The 20,000-nt window shown below is 30.5% G+C and overlaps 1 protein-coding gene across 1 annotated transcript in view; it reads right to left on the minus strand.

Moving 5' to 3' along the window:
* Positions 1 to 20,000, minus strand: part of LOC135218020 (relaxin receptor 1-like) — a 51,686-nt gene that overhangs the window by 26,408 nt on the left and 5,278 nt on the right. The window contains exons 3-8 of the mRNA XM_064254165.1: positions 17,705 to 17,816; positions 13,458 to 13,526; positions 11,639 to 11,710; positions 4,688 to 4,828; positions 3,807 to 3,878; positions 7 to 78 (exon numbers count right to left, since the gene is read on the minus strand). Coding sequence (XP_064110235.1) covers positions 7 to 78; positions 3,807 to 3,878; positions 4,688 to 4,828; positions 11,639 to 11,710; positions 13,458 to 13,526; positions 17,705 to 17,816 — 538 coding nt within the window. The remainder of the gene's footprint in view (positions 1 to 6; positions 79 to 3,806; positions 3,879 to 4,687; positions 4,829 to 11,638; positions 11,711 to 13,457; positions 13,527 to 17,704; positions 17,817 to 20,000) is intronic.

The following is a 20,000-nucleotide window of genomic DNA, read 5'->3' on the forward strand; positions in this document are numbered from 1 at the left end:
CCTTACAGAGCAATTAATCCGGAGAGCCCCTCCAGGGAAGAAATCGTCAGCGCCCTTATGATATTATTTTCCAGAAATCTGCAAGAAGAAGAGACAAGTGAAATTAGCAGTTTATAAAATTAAATGCATTTCAGAATCTGGGCTTCTGTAAATTATCAGTCTTTCGTGAAAATTTGTATTTCGATTGATCTTATTTTCTTCGGCTTATAAGTTACAAGATGCGAGAGCTTTGGTTTGCATGTGCCCGAAAGGAAATTGCTAAACCATTTAAAACTTTATCAATAATCAGCCATAAATAGGTATTTACCGTTTCCATATATATATAGACATATATATATATATATATATATATATATATATATATATATATATATATATATATATATATATATATATATATATATATATATATATATATATATATATACATATATATATATACTATATATATATCATATATATATATATATATATATATATATATATATATATATATATATATATATATATATATATATATATATATATGTAGTATTAAATATATAAACATATATAACAACGGGTTTAAGTAAAGTGTATTAAAACCAATTTATATACGATGACAGTTTTTGTCATTAAAAGAAATCTGAGTTAACTAACGTTAAATCCTCTCTTTGTCTTCCAGTATCAGCAGATGTTTAATATTCAGGTAATATCACACACACGGCAGTTGTATAGTCATACTAGATATCACAGCAGTTATTATTATTACTATTATCATTACTTCAATAGATGAAATCAATTCACATGGAACAAGCATACCAAAGGGGCCATTGACTTAAAATTTAAACTTCCAAAGAATGTTGGTTTCAATCTCCCACCGCGGACCCCACACTACAGTAGTAACTGAGCCAGTGATTTTTATTGCCCTGAGGAGACGCTAACCCACGACATCTGAGGAGCAAGCCACGACACTAACCATGGGACCACCATGGAAAATAAGTATTGCAATCAGTAGTATTTCGATAATCAACAGAAGATTATCTATGAATATGAATAGGAGTTATCCATTTTTTTAATTTTTATATTTTAGTTATCTGCATCGACGATGATTTTATCATTCACTTCTTGCTTCAGCAAAGTACTAAGTCTGCCTGCCTCACTATTCATTATGTATGGTGAGAGAGAGAGAGAGAGAGAGAGATACCTCTTGCTACTTAGACAATTAAATTGATTCTGAGTATGAACCTTATATTGAACAAGGCCACCATAGAGGCCATTGACTTCATATTCAATCTTCCAAAGAATATGGTGTTCAATTGAAAGAAGTTTCAGAAGGTAATAGGAAATATAAAAAAAAGGAATTATTTATTAGAAAATGAAAAATTGAGTTAACAAATGAATGAATTGGTTGGTATAAATGTAGCTGAATTATTAAAGTTGATTTGAGGGTAGTAATGCGGTTACATCTTCGCATGAACGTTTGAGGATCCATAGGCACATCCTGAGGGATTCCGTTCCACAGTCCAACGGTTGAGGAATAAAGGACTTCTGGAGCTGAGAAGTTCGACAGCGAGGCCCATTTACTGAATATTGGTGCTGCTGTTCAAAAGATCTGGTTGTCAGGAAAAGAGGATAAACAGGTCAATGACAAAATCAGCGCCGATGCAGATAACTAAAAAATTTGAAAAAATGCATATTCGACTGTTTGCCAAAAAATGGACGGTTCGATCAAAAGAGGCCCATTCCAAATCATAGAAAGCCCAAGAAAAGAGGCAGAGAAAAAGAGAATATCAAGAACCACAGAGAAACGGATAAAACAAGCGACGACAAAGAACGACCCTGAATGATATACTCATGAGAGCAAAGCAGTAAGAAACCTCCCCCCCCCCCCAACAAAAAAAAAAAAAAATCCACATTTTACATTTCCATTTCGTTCTTAAGTAAAGTGAGCTAAGGATTTTTTTATCATTTGACGAATTATTTCCCAAACTTTAAAAGGTATGGTTAGGGACCTTCGAGCATTGATTTTGCCATTGCAAGATATTTCTAATTAGAATACACGTACCTAACTTATTGCAGTTTTTTCAGAGAAACGAAAACTGAAAAAAACGAACGATTCTTATTGAAATATGGCAATAGCGAAAATATATACAGCTGACTAAAAAAAGGAAGAAATAACTTCCGGAGAAGCAAGACAGGCTGAGCAAAAAAATATAGACGTAACTTATTGAACCAGACAATGAATGACTCCAGAGCCTTGGCTTCGATCCAAAACACAAGATCTGAAGATGTGGGTGAAAGCCCACATGAGGCCTAAAGGGCGTATACCGTTAGCAAGGAAACTCTTCGAGAGTCTGTAAGAGTTAATTGAATCTGAAAATTAATGAAAATTAGTTTTTATAGATGAAGGCAGAATTGTTGATACAAATAGTTTTCTTTTTTCAAAGATGAAGGCAGAATTATTAGATAAATAAAAGTAGTTTTTATATATAAAAGCACAATTGTTAAGTAAATAAAAAAAATTTTCACAGATAAAGACAGACTTCTTAAGTAAATAAAAAGTAGTTTCTCATAGATAAAGGCAGACATCTTAAGTAAATAAAAGTAGTTTTCATAGATAAAGCAGACTTAAGTAAATAGAATTGTTTCATAGATAACGGCTGACGTGTTACGTAAAAGAAAAGTAGTTTTTATAGATAAAGGAAGAATTACTGATAAAATAAAAGTAGCTCTTCAGAAATAAAGGCAGACTTATTAAGTAAATAAAAATATCTTTTTTATAGATAAAAGTAGAAGTATTAAACAAATAGAAATAGTTTTTTTTATAGACAAAGACAGAAGTAAGTAAATAAAAATAGCTTTTATAAATAAAGGCAGAATTACTTAGAAAATAAAAGTAGTTTTATCTATAGATGAAGGCATTATTACTAAGTAAAGAAAAGCAGTTTTTATAGATAAAAGCAGAATTATTTAGTAAATAAAACTAATTTTCTATAGATAAAGGCAGAATGAATGATTTAGAAAATTAAATTAGTTTTCATAGATAAAAGCAGAATTTATGGTAAATAAAAGTAATTTTTTATAAAGACAGAATTCTTAAATAAATAAAAGTATTTTCTCATAGATGAAGGCAGACGTTTTAAGTAAATAAAAGTAGTTTTAATAGATAAAGGCAGAATTATATAGTAAATAAGATTAGTTTTCACTGTAGTTTTTATAGATAAAGGCAGAATTATATAGTAAATAAGACTAATTTCAATAGTAGATTTATAGATAAATGCAGAATTATTAAGTAAATAAAAATAGTCTTTATGGAACAAAGCACAATTATTCCACTATTATGTCCACCTGTTCATCATCTTTTAAGGTCTGCCGTCCTCCGGACATATCAAAGACATCCCCATCTACTCTGATCCACTATCCTAAAACAATGCTAATCTATTACCACTTGTCTTTTTTCATTTTCATAAACATCATCTTCCAAATTGTCATCGACCTGAAAACGTATTGGCGAACAACTTACTAAACAACTTTAGCTTTTTTTTTAATACAATTTTCCTTCAGCTGATTATTACCACTTTTCTTTTTCCATTTTTCATTACTCATCTTCCAAATTGTCTCGACTCTGAAGTATTGCGACAACTTATCTAAACACTTTAGCTTTTTTTTTAAGTAACATAGATTTTACTTACAATGCTGATCTATTACCACTTTTCTTTCTCATTTTCATAAACATCATCTTCCAAATTGTCTCGAATCTGAAGTATTGCGACAACTTATCTAAATACTTAGCTTTTATTTTAAGTAACTTAGATTTTACTTACAGTTCTTGCAAGTTGTCTGCTTTCGGGCTGACGTTGCGTCCTTTCAGGGTAACTAAATTCGAGCTCATCCACCTTGAAAAGGAGAAATGGGTGAATTAGTCTAATTCGTCAGAGTTTTTGTTTATATTTACTTTGCGGGATTAATTGCAGATGATAGGGCGTGTGTTTGTGTGTGTGTGTGTGTGTGAGTGTGTGTGTGAGTGCGTTATCCTCTCTCTTCAGTATTTTACTACATACAAAACAAATGCCAACTTGTATGTATTCATACGTATATAAGGAATAAACGACTCTAATTGGTATCAGTTATATACCTTAATAATGATAATCCGTGTATCATTGACTGTTATATCATTGCCCACTAGTATTCTAAAAAAATAAATAACAATTATCGTCGACCTGTAGGAGAGATAAAAAGTAGACAAGTTAAGATAATTAAAAACTATAAACGTTTCAATACTTGCATATTGAATAGGAACAAGAATGGTGTCTAACAAGAGAAAAGTTGTGTTTTACTCATAGACTAAAAACTTATGTTTTGCAGAGATTAGGAGAGAAATAGGAGCCATTGTACCAAAATCAAGTAAATAAGATAAGTGTGTGTGTGTGTTTGTGTGTGTGTGTGTGTGATTGAGATTATTTTATGAGGAATTCACTATAATTAATCTTAACAACGTGTCATATCCCAGTGATGAAAAATGACACAAACAACATGCATAAATATAAGTTTTGTTTATTAGTTAGTATGTCGGTTTACAGATATGCATTCTTCATGTAGCCGCATATCTGCCCTTCGGTAAATTCAATGGACATAGCGTTACTGAGACTTATCACAAATCATTGCGTTAAATGAAGCTTGAAGCTTGAAACGGAATGATGCTTACAGCTGAACCAAGCTGGGTACGTTGGTAAGCAGATCGTCAAACTGGTTGAACTGATTTCCCTGGAGAACCAGCTGCTTCAGAGAGGGCAAGTCAGTCACAACATCGGCTGGTAGCTCGTGCAAGGCGTTATCTTTCAAAAACCTGTTGGAAATGCGAGTAAAATATTGCTTTCTTACTGAGATATATTCATAAAGCATATACATGTATATATATATATATATTATAATATATATATATATATATATATATATATATATATATATATATATATAATATATATATATATATATAGGATATAAATGAAAAAATACACACACACACACACACACACATATATATATATATATATATATATATATATATATATATATATATATATATATATATATATATATATATATATATATATATATATATACATATATATATATATATATATATATATATATATATATATATATATATATATATATATATTATATATATATCATACATATACTATATATATATATATATATATATATATATATATATATATATATATATATATATATATATATATATATATATATATATATATATATACTATGTATATATATATACGTGTATATATTATTATATATATATATATATATATATGTGTGTGTGTGTGTGTGTGTATATATATATAAATATATGTGAGTGTGTGTGTATTTTAACTATATATATCATAATGATATACGCATTGTTACTTTCTCGTAAGATGGCTGCAGTTTTTTAATTAATTTTATTCGCGTTACCTTTAATTTTTCCCTTATATATTAGGTCATCTTATTTTCAGTGACATCTTTAATCTCCATTATACGCACTAATCCGTCTTCATTAACTACACTGTATAACGGGCATGCTTTCTTATTATAATTTTCTTTGGTCTAATCTTGTATTTGTGAATTCGAACCGCCATTACGTAAATTAACATATGATCAAATTTTCTATTCTTGGACCTTCTAGTTTAGATAACGAGTTCATTTTGTTTCCTGCAGCTTCATTAAAATGGGAATTAAATGCCTAATGTTGTTTTCATATGGTTTAATATTTGCTTTTCTCAACATAGTATTTAATGTGGCTCGAACGTTTACTCTTCTCCAATTTAGATCAAATTACATAATCGTAGCTAAAATTTATCCAACACTGGGTTCTAGTGACACTTGTAATTTTTCCATATTTAACTTTAGCAAATTCGTTTAATAACTACAGTGTCATATATTACAAATAACTATCGTAATATACTTAGTTTTCAGGGTTTATCTAATCGATCTCATCATTGATTATAAAGAAAGCAATTGATAATAATCTCAAATAGCATGGATTGGTGAACTTATCCACAAAAGAGCTTTCGAGAACATGCTCGATTCGAGGAGGAGACTCGAGGAAGCTCTAGAAAGCTGTCGCTTTAAATATTGGTTTTAATATATTTACACTGATTTCTTCATCCTTTCAGTGATTCGTGCGATTAACTGTAATCATTTATCTCTCCATTTCCGCATGACAAGAATATTTCACTTCTTATTTTCTCCTGCTTTTATATTCATAATCCTTGATTTTTACTGCTTTTAAAAGATCTAGATAAAGCTTATTGACCTAGAACTCTCTCTCTCTCTCTCTCTCTCTCTCTCTCTCTCTCTCTCTCTCTCTCTCTCTCTCTCTCTCTCTCTCTCTCTCTCTCTCTCTCTCCTATAATGTCTCGGAAAAAGAATAACCTCTTTTCCAGCATAACCTGTTTCTGGCTGGAAAACTCAACATTATTCTCTCTCTCTCTCTCTCTCTCTCTCTCTCTCTCTCTCTCACAGTTTCTTCCTGGTGCTCTAAGAATCCCAAGGGTCCTCCAGTGCTCTCAATAAGTAGGAATATCTCTATTTCAAACTATTCCTACATTCAAGTTTACCCCATTTCTAACTTTATTATTGTTGTTATTCGCGCTTTTCTCTAGTATATTACGTTCAAAGGTCTTGATAATGTATGAACTGACTAAAGGTAACATACTATATGCAGGAAGAGCATGTATTCCAGTGGTCATAAAACTATATACGTATCTAAATTCTGTTCATGTCTGCCTAAACACACTACACACACGCACCACACACATACACACACACACACACACACACACACACACACACACACACATATATATATATATATATATATATATATATATATATATATATATATATATATATATATATATAATATATATATATATGATTTATGTATATATATATATATATATATATATATATATATATATATGTGTGTGTGTGTGTGTGTGTGTGTGTGGTGTGTGTGCGTGTGTGTGTATAGTATATCAAAATTTAATTTTTGTCATATTTGCATTTTCCTAACGAACACAATACCCTCTTGACTTCTGGTCTTCTTCCCAATTTATGAACTTGAATATCACTACTACGATATTCGGTCAGAAGGGGAAACCAATAAATATCTGCCGAGAGAGTTAAAAACACTAATCTGTGAAAAAGTACAATAAATTATTCATGTGCATAAGTATATTTATTCATCAAATTTAAATATATTCTCCAACAGGCTGAATGAAATCGTGCTAACCGATGGAAAAAACTGTTTTTTTTTTTATTCTAAGTTTATTGCTAAGTTTATTGTATGAGTTAAACTATTTTGAGTTTCCAGCAAATGTCTTCCCTGCATCTAATGTCTACTTGTTAGTCATTCGTTGATTTCCTTGTGTTTTTTCATTCTGTTATATTTTCGCTTCCATAATTAATTGCCCTGTTCCTCGTTATCCCTTAATTTGATCTTAATGCTATTCCCTTTCAGTTCTCCGTAATTGATTTTGATTTTGTTTCGTTATTCAAGCTTGAGTTATATACTAAACCATGACCACTTCTCCCAACTTTATTGATTTTCCATACACCCCTTCACTTCCTTCTCTTTCCACCTCTAGCTTGTTTGCAAAAACGATTAGCATCACTGTCGATAACATCCCATATTCCCTCACTTCCTGTATCGAGATTCCGTTTTGTTTACTTTACTGTTCTTCATACGTTTATCAAATAGGCGTTCCCTCTTGAGCCTTATCTCCGCTTTCCCTGCACTCTTTGAATATCTGAGAAATTTTTTTCTAAGATTATTCCACAGCCCTTCACGATCTTTTCGTGCGTCTAGTTCCTCGTCGGACGAATGGGTTACTTGTTCGCCTACCGACTCGGTAGTCCGAAGTTCGATTCTCCGCTCTGCCAACGTGGAACCAGTGGAATTTATTTCTGGTGATAGAAAATTCATTTTTCGATATAATTCCACAATAAGCTGTAGGTCCCGTTGCCAGGTAACCAATTAGTTCCTAGCCACGTGAAAATATCTAATCCTTCGGGCCAGCCCTAGGAGAGCTGTTAATCAGCTCATTGGTCTGGTTAAACTGAGATATATATATATATATATATATATATATATATATATATATATATATATATATATATATATATATATATATATATGTATATGTGTGTGTGTGTGTGTGTATGTATATATATATTTTATGCTTCTAAGTCTAGAATACTTTCAGTAGTTCGTCTCGTCTTCTGCCTGTCATTTTCTAAACACCATCTTTCCAGCAGAGTGTCTGATGCGTTGCTTCTCATGTTTCAAAAATCATAGAATTATTTGAACCTAGAATCGGATATAGCCTCATAATTGCAATCTATATGGTAATCTATGGTCGTAAAATCTTAGCAATAATTTTCCTTTGCTAGAGCTGTCGCTAGTTGCCATAGGCACATCCATGGAAACCGTGTATGTATGTATGTGTGTGTGTATTGGTGTGTGAGTTTTCTATAAATTTTTATGAAGTTTCTGCACATCTGACTACATATTGCGCCATATGTTAATTAGAAACGAATGTCAATTAGAATAGCTCACACCAGCTTTATTTACGTCGTGGTTTGTTATAGATGCAAATTCATTTCTGTTTAAATTTTGGAAATTATGACTCTTATCATAGGAATTATTGTTTGAAACACTATTATTAATTTTTTTTATTTTTGTAAAAGAAAACTATTGAGATGGTTTTGTCTGTCCGTCCGCACTTTTTCTGTTCGCACTTTTTTTTTCTGTCCGCCCTCAGATCTTAAAAACTACTGAGGCTAGAGGGCTGCAAATTGCTATGTTCATCTCCCACCTTCCAATCATTAAACTTACCAAATTGCAGCTCTCTAGTCTCAGTAGTTTTTATGTTATTGAAGACTAAGGTTAGTCATAATTGTGCGTGTAGCAGCTATACAGGACAGGCCACCACCGGGCCGTAGGTGGAAGCTTCATGGGCAGAGCTCATATAGCATGATACTAAGACTACCTAAAGATAGATGCATTTTTGGTTGCTTTGTTTATACGCTGTACCGGCAGTACAGAAAACTCGATTACGTTGAAGAAATGTCGGCCCATTTTTAACGTGTTGTCTACTGAAACAAATATAGGTAGACATATTGACATAGAGTAACTTATTAGCATCCAAGCAATTTAAGAGCCTTGCTATTCTCATCTTCTTTAAATGTTCATATAAATTCACATAAGATTATCCCAAACTTTTCCTAGGGTTTATTACTTCCATAAGATCATATTTCTAAATATTAGAAAAAAAAAACATGTACTTCGAAGAGTTCCCGAAGTATATCAGGTTCAGCAGCTAATTACTGGATCGCAGTTTATGACGACTATGGGGCACAAAGTTGTTGAAGTCTTTGGGGAATTGTCGATATGAAGAAAGTTCCCTTTGAAGAACTCTGCTGATATTAGACAAGTTTTCTCTATTCGAAAAGTTGCGAAGCCACTCTGTAGCCAATGTTCTCGTTTGTGTGAACTTGAAAGGATTCGTTGAAGGTTGATACCATATCTAACAACATTAAAGAAACTTTGGTGTTGTGAATAGAATTTAGTAAAAATCTCAGCAAAATCTGGTGTGGAGTTTACAACTCTGGTAGCTTTCCTGGTACGATCACCCTTGTAACATTAGACCAAGTGCTTAGGTTCTACGATTAGCAAATTACTTTTTTAAAAGAACTGATGTCATTAGGGTACAAGTGGTGTGTGGATACTCAGCCTAGTAAAATTCTGAGTTTTCCGAAAATACAAATTCTCAGTCAAGTTTAGAATAATAGTTTTTACATTTCGATTTGCCATCTTATGGATAGTAAATGTCTGCTAGTCTTCGATTTCATATTATATTTCATTGTTTCCTTTTTCGCAATGAAGATAAGAAGCCATAAAAGACCATTTCGATATTAAACTTGTGTGTCGAATGAAAGCAAGTCCTTAATACGAATGTATTAAAGAAGTTTTATAATTATATCTCCCAAACGGATCTTTCAGAACAGAGAAAAGGCATTTCATAAGTACAAAACGATCAATATATGAAATGATAATAATTCTGATAATAGATGCCCTTCATTTATAACGGATTATAAGGAATAATGGATGATATTCAAGTCCAATCAGTAACAATACATTTGAAACATCCTTTAGAAGAGCTGGTTAATCAATCAATATTGCAGGACGTTAAAGCTTAATGCCAACAAATAGCTAAGACTTAAGTCTTCGAGATGGACACAGGTCTTAGCTTATGAAAAATCAATCAATTAACGACAACGGAGGACCTACAAGTGTGCTTTCTAATCATCTTGCACTGATATGTTGCAATCTGAATTGAATTTATGAAATGAACTAGGTTTGCCTTTGCATTTCTCTTATTATCTGATTATCCATGGAAATTCACGAGTATTCGAATTAAATCTAAAATTGAAAACGCTGAATAATTTAATTAGTATCTGTTCTCCCTTTAGTTACCTAATTGGCGTCAGAATCACTTCTGTCTGTTCATGGAACAGAGACGAACTTGCCAGCATGTGATGAGCTGAGGAAGAAGTCTTTGAACCACAACGAACTTTGACTATGTCGAACTCATAAACCAACTTACTGAGGTTTCCGGAAGCTTACTAGAGGCAATTATAACCAAATAATATTCCAGCAATAGTTCGCACTAATTGACATAAGTTTAGAGGGCATTTTGAATTCATCACTAAGATAGATATATTAGTAACTAAAAATATCCCTTGTGTCAAACATGCGAACGTATGTTAGCAACAATTATACGAATGACATTTTCAGGATATAATGAACATTTAAATAAGTAAATCATTATTTTTACTCAAATGGTCTCTACAGGTGATTAAATTTCTTTTAAGCTTGATTGTAAACTAGTAATTACTTTATCTCGTTTATGCTGATATACTTTGATTTATTACAGGATTAACATTCTTAACAGAGAATTTATATATGTATACATATCTAAATTTGTTTATTTGTTTATTTATTCATTTATTTATTAATTTATTCTTTTATTTATCTCTTTATCTATTTACCAATTTTTTATCTATTTATTCATTTATCTGTCTATTTATTCATTTATATATTCATCAATATATTTACATATTTATTTACTAGTTTTATTCGTTTATTCAGTATTTATTTATTTACCTACATATTTATTTATCTATTTACTTATTTATTTGTTTATTTATTTATTCATTCATTTATTTATTTACCTCAAGATTTGTCTTTATTAGTAAGTAACATATTTATATATTTACACATGTGTTTTATATTTACATATTTGTCTATATATTTACATATTTGTTTATTTATTTATTTATTCATTTATTTATTTCATTTATTTATTTATTTATTTATTTATTTATTTATCTATTTATTTATTTACCTCAGGATTTGTCTTTATTGCCAATCAACCCATATTAATCCCATATTATTTATACCTAACATAAATATTGCAATGCATTGTTGACAAAAGCGTTTATGGATTTCATCCGCAAGCACTTCGTCGTCCTAATTAAAGAATGAACTATGTACAGAAAGCCTCCAACATATACTTACAGTCTTGTGAGGTTATTCAGTCCCCGGAAAACTCCCGCTGGAAGATAGGAGAGACTGTTACCCTCGAGGTCCCTGGAAAGAATGTGACGTATTTCGCTAATGAAAATTAGTAAATTAAGATGTTGCTGGGAGTGGGTCATTTATTTTTTATTTTACAGTATTGCCACTGGCGTTTTTCTCTTTTCTATATTTATTTTGGCTGTATAAAATGTTTTTTTGAGAGATATCAGCTTATAATATATATATATATATATATATATATATATATATATATATATACATATATATATATATATATATAAATATATAGATATAGATATATATATATATCTATATATATATATATATATATATATATATATATATATGATATATATATATATATAGATATATATATATATATATATATATATATATATATATATATATATGATATATATATATATATATATATATATACATATATAGATATAGATATATATATATATATATATATATATATATATATATAGATATATATATATATATATATATATATATATATATATATATATATAGATAGTAGATGTATATATATATATATACATATATATATATATATATATATATATATATATATGTATATATATATATATATATATACATATATATCTATATATATATATATATATATATATATATTATATATATATATATCTATATATATATATCTATATATATATACATATATAATATATATATATATATATATATATATATATCTATATGTATAGACTGTTAATTTTTTAAGACTTATCAGTTGTTTATATATATGTTGGTGGCCTGAAATATTTGTTTAAGATTTATCAGTCTTTTTTTATATAATTTGGTGGTCTGAAATATTTTTGTAAGAGATATCATTGATATAATATTTTGCTATTATGATTTACAGTGTGGTAAGGTTTTTTTTTCGCTTAATAATTTACATTTTAGTAGATATTACTGTACACAAATGTTTTGAATATATTTTGGATTTCTTGAATAATTTTGGATAAATAACAAATATAGTTTTTAATCATAACAATTTATAGTTTAATAAATTACTGAAAATTAATATTTTGAACCTAACAATTTATAGTTTAATAAATATTACTGAAAATCAATATTTTGAACCTAACAATTTATAGTTTAATAAATATTACTGAAAACTAATACTTTGAACCTGATACATTTTGGCATTTGAAATATTTTTAGTGAGAAATCAGTGCTAATATTTTTCTCGCAATAATTTACAGTTTAGTAGATCTTACTATAAATATTTTTAACGCGATAGTTTGAATTTTCTTACGAGCAATCAGCAATTTGTTTTACTGTAAATAAATATTTTGAACATGGTATATTCTGGCCTTAGGAAGTATTTATTTGATGAAAAACAAGTAATATAAATTTTCTCAAAATAATATGCTGTTTAGTAGATCTTACTCTAAATGAATAATTTTGATATAAAATATTTTAGCCTTCTGAAACTTTTTGTATAATAAACCAGCATTATAATTCAAATATTACTTCTGTTGCGTATATACATTATCATTTTGATTTATTTTCTTTAAAATCAATATTATAGGCAATGGTTCTTTAGATACATTTTTCGTTGAGAAGCATATCAAGAAAATAAAGATTTATATATTCAGTTTTACAGATAAGTATATCTTACTGTTTGTCAATATTTTGAACTTGACATATTTACCTTCAAATTAGCATTATAGGTCATGGTTCTTATAATATATTGTCCACTAATAAGCATATCAAGCAGATATACAAAGTCTGAAGGTATACTTACAAAAGATCAAGGTTGCTGTATTTTTCAAAATCTCCAGCTTTTAGGACGAGGGAGTTGTTCGCCAGCATCCTAAAGATATAAAACAAAGAATTCTCATGATCAAATTTCAGACACAAAAAAAAAACTTACGCATTGTGAATTTAGTTCCTTCAACCTAAAACAAATCTTTAATACACCTGAAACAGGTGTCTAATTCAACCTGAAGCAAGTGTTTAATTCAAAGAACGACTCGACTAGATTTCAGGTGCAACTTATTGTATATTTGAATCTTACAGCAGGATCACTGAAACTAGTTTCAGTTATATCTCAGAGTGTGTGTGTGTGTGTGTGTGTGTGTGTGTGGCACGTTCTCCGAAAATATTAAGTTGTAAACACACTAGAAACACCACATAACTAGACTAACTTTAATTAACGTCTATGAAAGAAATGTGAGCAAAGAAACGGACCATGGCAATCACAATTTTTCGCTGCTCCATGATGCTGGTAAAAAAAAAATAGCATTTTCACTGCTCTGCTTGATCCGAAAGTGAATGAAAGCCAGGAGTAACGGGACGGGCGACCCTAAACCTTGTGATGAAAAAAAAAAAAAAAAAAAAAAAAAAAAAACATTTTCCAAAGCACCCTATTCCAGTAATTTTATACGAAGTTTTATTTTATAACTTTTTGAAAGCGCTACCTTGATTGTCGAACAAATAATGCACTGATTACGGCGACTATAGTTATGACAGACGAGAAGGCCACGCCCATTTACAAAACCTCGAATCGGTAGACCAAATTACCAGTACGCTTGAATTCGGGTCATAAATTCAGTGGAAATTCCACTCCATTTATGACCTGAATTTAACCATACTAATTTCATGTGGAATTCAGTTATAAATGGAAAAAATATTGAATTCTTGGGTTATGTAAAGATTAGCCAACCCACTATTTTTCAAGGCAGTGTGATAACATTTCAATTGTCTATCTTTAGTTAACATTATATACGATATCAATCAATATTGATTATTATATATTATAACCATAATCATATATATTATATATTATATATTATATATTATATATAATATATATATAATATAATATATATTATAGGATATATGATATATAAATTAAATTAATATATAATTATAATATTAAATATATAATATTAATATATATATATATATTATTAGAATACACACATATCAAATAGAAGTAAGTTATATATTATAATTTATATATATATGTGTGTGTGTGTGTGTGTGTGTGTGTGTGTATTGCATACACGTATTAAATCCCAGTGGTGTAATATTGTCTTGAAAAATAATGAGTTAAATGTTGACATGATCTGAACTTTTTAAGAACAAATAGAAAGAATGATCATGTCCAAATCTCATTGAAAATGTTTTTTTTTTATTCTTTTTACACCTTTTAAATTTAAAATTCAACTAGATCAAACGTATCACTCAAAAATAAAACGATTTGCCGAATACCAGGGTTTGCGTTTAGTTATATATCAGAGTGCATGTGACACTTGTACTCCCGAAATGAGAAGTTTTAGACGTACTGACAACACGAAGATAAAATGATCTAACCGTTAATGAAAGGAATACGTGCAAATAAACGCTTCAAAATGCTGGACCTTGACCACCAAGCTTTTTCGTCGCTTTAGGATGTCGATAGAAAAAATAATAATAGCATTTTCGCTGCTCTGCGTGATCCAAAAGTCAATGAAAGCCAGTGGCCATGCAGCATGCAGCCCTGTGATGAAATTGCGAAAAAAAAAAACGAAAAGGAAAAAATAATTTTCAATCCCATCCAACACAGTAGTTTTATACGGGGTTTTATTTTAACATTTTTCAAAACACCACCTTTATTGTTGGACTGATGTCGAAACTTATCGTAGGCGACAAGTTCGCGAACAATTATATAATCTCAAAACTATCCCTTGGAATTATTACGTAAAATTCCAGTCTTAAATCTGCTGGAATGCCATTCATTGGGTGTTCAGTCACGGAGTAAAAGGGCGTGAAATTTAGTTGAAAAAAGGAAAAATGGATTTAATTTGCTAAAAAGAAAAAGAAGTAACAGCTCAGTGAGATAAGGTTAGGAAAATAGAGATCTCTAGATGGCTACAATATAAGCTTCACGCCTGGAAAATTCATTTCTAATTTTAGATCTAACTACCACTCCAGATATAAGGACAATATTCATAGAGTAAATTTCTGTTTGCATGAGAGACAGGAGACCATTGGTAATGGAATGAGTATTTGAACGACTTCTCGAATTCAGATGACATGAAAAACACACTTCACGATGCAGGGAGCTGGGTGTGTTAAAAGAAATTTAACTTTTTTATGACGTTAGATAGAAAACGGAAAAGCCGACCATAATACTACAGTAGATTCACATCAACCGTGCATTTGATGTCTAGGCCGGTCCCTTACGACGCTCCAGATGGGCTGTTGATAAGCCAATCACAGGGCTGGAAACTCTCAGTCCCTCTAGAGAGTTCACATAGGCAGGATGTATGTTCCACCGTTCCTGAGGGATACGTCTTTTAAAAGTACCCCTCAGGAGAGATGGAATATACATCCTACCCATGTGAACTCTCGAGAGAGACTGAGAGATTCCAGCCCTGTGATCGGTTACCAATAGCCAATCAGGAGCACCGTAAGGGACTGGCCTAGACGTCAAATGCACGGTTGATGTGAATCTACTATAGTGAGACGTTTCATCTACTGTAACTGAGTTGGCCTGAATACGGATATTATAACGTCTAGAGAAGAATTCATTTCAAAAGAAAGGTTGACTGAATTACTGTTTCATTTTACTCTTATATGGCGAAAGATGTAAGACTCATGAAATTCAAGCATTGTAATTGTACCTTGGAATCTGTATGGCAGGGTTCTCCTTGACAAAATAAAATAATTCACACGTACGATTCATACAAGAACACCAGGAAGAAGTTGTAATACCGAAAACTTCATTTTAAAACTTAGCGTGCTTTAAGAAAAGGGGGTGGGAGAGAGATAAAACGCATGTGATATAAAACATCTAGAAAGGGTTTACGATAAGAATGAAACGTGTGATATAGAGAGTGATCAGTGGAGAATATATTTTCTCTATCTTGCAAAGAAAGCGAAGTTCACGCTACAAGATTTACGCCCGAAAGTGATGGGATTTATATAATGTTGGGTCTGAAGGAAAGTGTATCTTCTTTTTCCATGACACTAAAACCTTCTTTTATGGATAATGTGATGGGGTAAACCGAAGAGGGATAAGGGAAAGAACTAGGGCTTTTGGATAAAGGCAGTGGCCGTGAACTCCATATGGAGTGTTCATGTTTATGTTATGACTTACATATAGTGGAATGAGGGTGATATTCAAATAAATACCTGAGCGTGTGTATGTATGTCATCAATGGTAAGAATAGATTAAAAATAGGTGAAGGAGGAAAATGTAGCCATTTATGATTAAAATATCTTGATTGACAAGACCCTTTACGATTAATTGCTATGGACAATTTTAGAAATACAGAGATGATTCACTGATTGGAAGAGGCAAAGATAATATTTAACAAACGGATAGGCAGATGTATGTAATCAAAATTTAAAATGAAAGAAGTCTTTGTTAATTAAACCTCCTTTCAGCAAATGGAGTGAGCGAAAAAAACTTTTAAACTATTAAGTGAAATCATATTTTTTTTCGCAAATAATAAAGTTTAATGACTCAGTCTGTTGAATGTTAGTGACGCACCACTGGTGAGCCTTTCTTGTAGAGGTAAAAATAAGTCAATATTACAAAAAGTTTATATATTCTATTGTAACGTCAGTTTTTGTAACCATAAATGAATCAGTCAATTTCCATGGAGAATACCTATATGCTCCAGCAGCCATGTTATACAGTGTTGTTTATTTTTTCCTAATTAATGAAAACTGTTTTATTACAACATAAGAATAATATAAAACAAGTAAAAAATACGCCGAGGTTTCTTCGGCGCAATCGCGTTTTCTGTACAGCGTATAATGCTGTATGAGCCGCCGCCCTTGAATCTTTCAACCATGATCTGTCCTTTAGCGATTGCCAAACGCACGATCATGGCTAACTTTAACCTTAAATATAATAAAAACTGGAGAGGCTAGAAGGCTGGAATTTTGAGTGTTTAATGATTGGAAGGTGGATGATCAACATACCAATTTGCAACCCTCTAGCCTCAGTCATTTCTAGGATTTTAAAAAAGCCATTGAAAACAATATTTGACTTACAATGCTGTCACTGAAGTTCCGATATCCTGAGGTACCTGTGTCAGGTTCGCATTCTTGCAATGCATCTTAGTGTACATCCGACACAGGCAGACGGTTGGAAACTCCTGTACACCTGCAATTGAAAGTTGTTCTCTTTTAGAGAAAATTTATGCGATATCGAGCAATTAGGAAAAGAAATGAAAGGCATAATTATTCTCACTCTCTCTCTTCTCTCTCTCTCTCAGAGCCTTCTCTCTCTCTCTCTCTGTATATCAATATATGTAATACATTATATCTAGATAAACAAGGATATTACTGTAGATCCCTCTATTGATATATATATATATATATGTGTGTGTGTGTGTATAAATACACACACACACACACACACACACACACATATATATATATATATATATATATATATATATATATATATATATATATATATATATATATATATATATATATATAGAGAGAGAGAGAGAGAGAGAAGAGAGAGAGATAGAGAGAGAGAGAGGAGAGAGAGAGAGAGAGAGAGAGAGAGAGAGATTTTCTTAACTGGATTTTTACCTCACTTTATATTTGGTTTTATCACTGACATTATTATTTTCTATTTCACTGTCAAAAAAAAAAAAAAAAAAAAAAAAAAAAAATAAAAATTAAAAAATTTATGGAAATTTTAATATATAGAAAATTGAACCGTTCTTATTGAATATGATTACAAGTAAAGTATCAGGCAGATGAGAATATCACGAAGCGTCCCACGGGAATTGAATTACATGTATTCATGAAAAAATATGTGAAACTAAAGCAATAATTTATTTTGTTTTCTAAGTTATTGATGGGTTGGGGAGAGAGACAGAGAGAGAGAGAGGAGAACACAGACAGAGAGAGAGCACAAGACATTATAAAAAGAATTATTATTAAATTTCATTTCCTCATAAAATGTAATATTTACCCTGGCAGAGAGAGAGAGAGAGAGAGAGAGAGAGAGAGAGAGAGAGAGAGAGAGAGAGAGATTATACAATAATTTTTTCTTAATTTCGTTTTCTAATTAATTGTAATATTTACTCTGAAAGAGAGAGAGAGAGAGAGAGAGAGAGAGAGAGAGAGAGAGAGACAGACAGACAGACAGACAGACAGAATTATTACTTAAATTCATTTCCTCATGAAATATAATATTTACCGTGACAGAGAGGGAGACACAGAGAGAGAGGGGGGAAGGGGGAGAGAGAGAGAGTGAGGGATAGAGAGAGAGTGAGGGAGAGAGAGAGAGAGAGAGAGACATTATCAAAAGAATTAGTGTTTTCATTCACTTCTCATAAATGTAATATTTGCCTGACTCACCCCACACCGCACAACACACACACACACACACACAGAGAGAGAGAGAGAGAGAGAGAGAGAGAGAGATCGTTTGCCTTTGTGACTGACTCTGGTATAATTTGAAAGCTTGAAATTCGGGTCAAGCCGAATAGGAAATTAATCCTTCCTCCTTCAGTTCGTTAATTGTGGATCGACTCCATCTGGTCAGATGCTTCTCTCTTTAATCATGAATTACTAATAGTTATGGATTCGTAGCAGTTTCTGAACGATAAATAATTTTAGGCATCGCCACCGGTCTGGATTACCTAAATCTATTACCACTCCGGAGTTTGGTGTATTAGGAAGATAGGATTCTCCTAGAATTAAAATATCTACTTACATTAGTAAGGCTCGCATACATATCTAGTCTTTAAAAAAAGGTCCTTCTGATGATGTTTAATTAAAAAAAGAAGACATTAACAATCTTTAATAAAACATTTACATTAGTAATGTTCACACACACACTCACATATAAACATGTATATAAACATGTATATATACTATATATATATATATATATATATATATATATATATATATATATATATATATATATATATATATATATATTATATATATATATATATATATACTATATACACTAAAAACTTAAATGCTCCTCTGATGTCACGTACTAAAATACATAATATTTACAGAAAACAATAGTTAAAAAAATGCTTTTTATGGTAATTGAAATAAATTACATTAGTAAGGTTAATAACACGCACACAAACACACACACACACTTATTATATATAATTATATATATAATATATATATTATATATATATATATATATATATATATATATATATTAATACCCATACACACACACATATGTATATATACTGTATATGTGTGCATCATAGCTAAAAAAAACTCTTTCGATAATACTTGATAAGAAAATCAACGTAATTTTTTTTTAATATTACCTTCCTTTCTTAGATGT

Source organism: Macrobrachium nipponense, chromosome 9 (genome assembly GCF_015104395.2).
Source record: "Macrobrachium nipponense isolate FS-2020 chromosome 9, ASM1510439v2, whole genome shotgun sequence".
NCBI lineage: Eukaryota > Metazoa > Arthropoda > Malacostraca > Decapoda > Palaemonidae > Macrobrachium > Macrobrachium nipponense.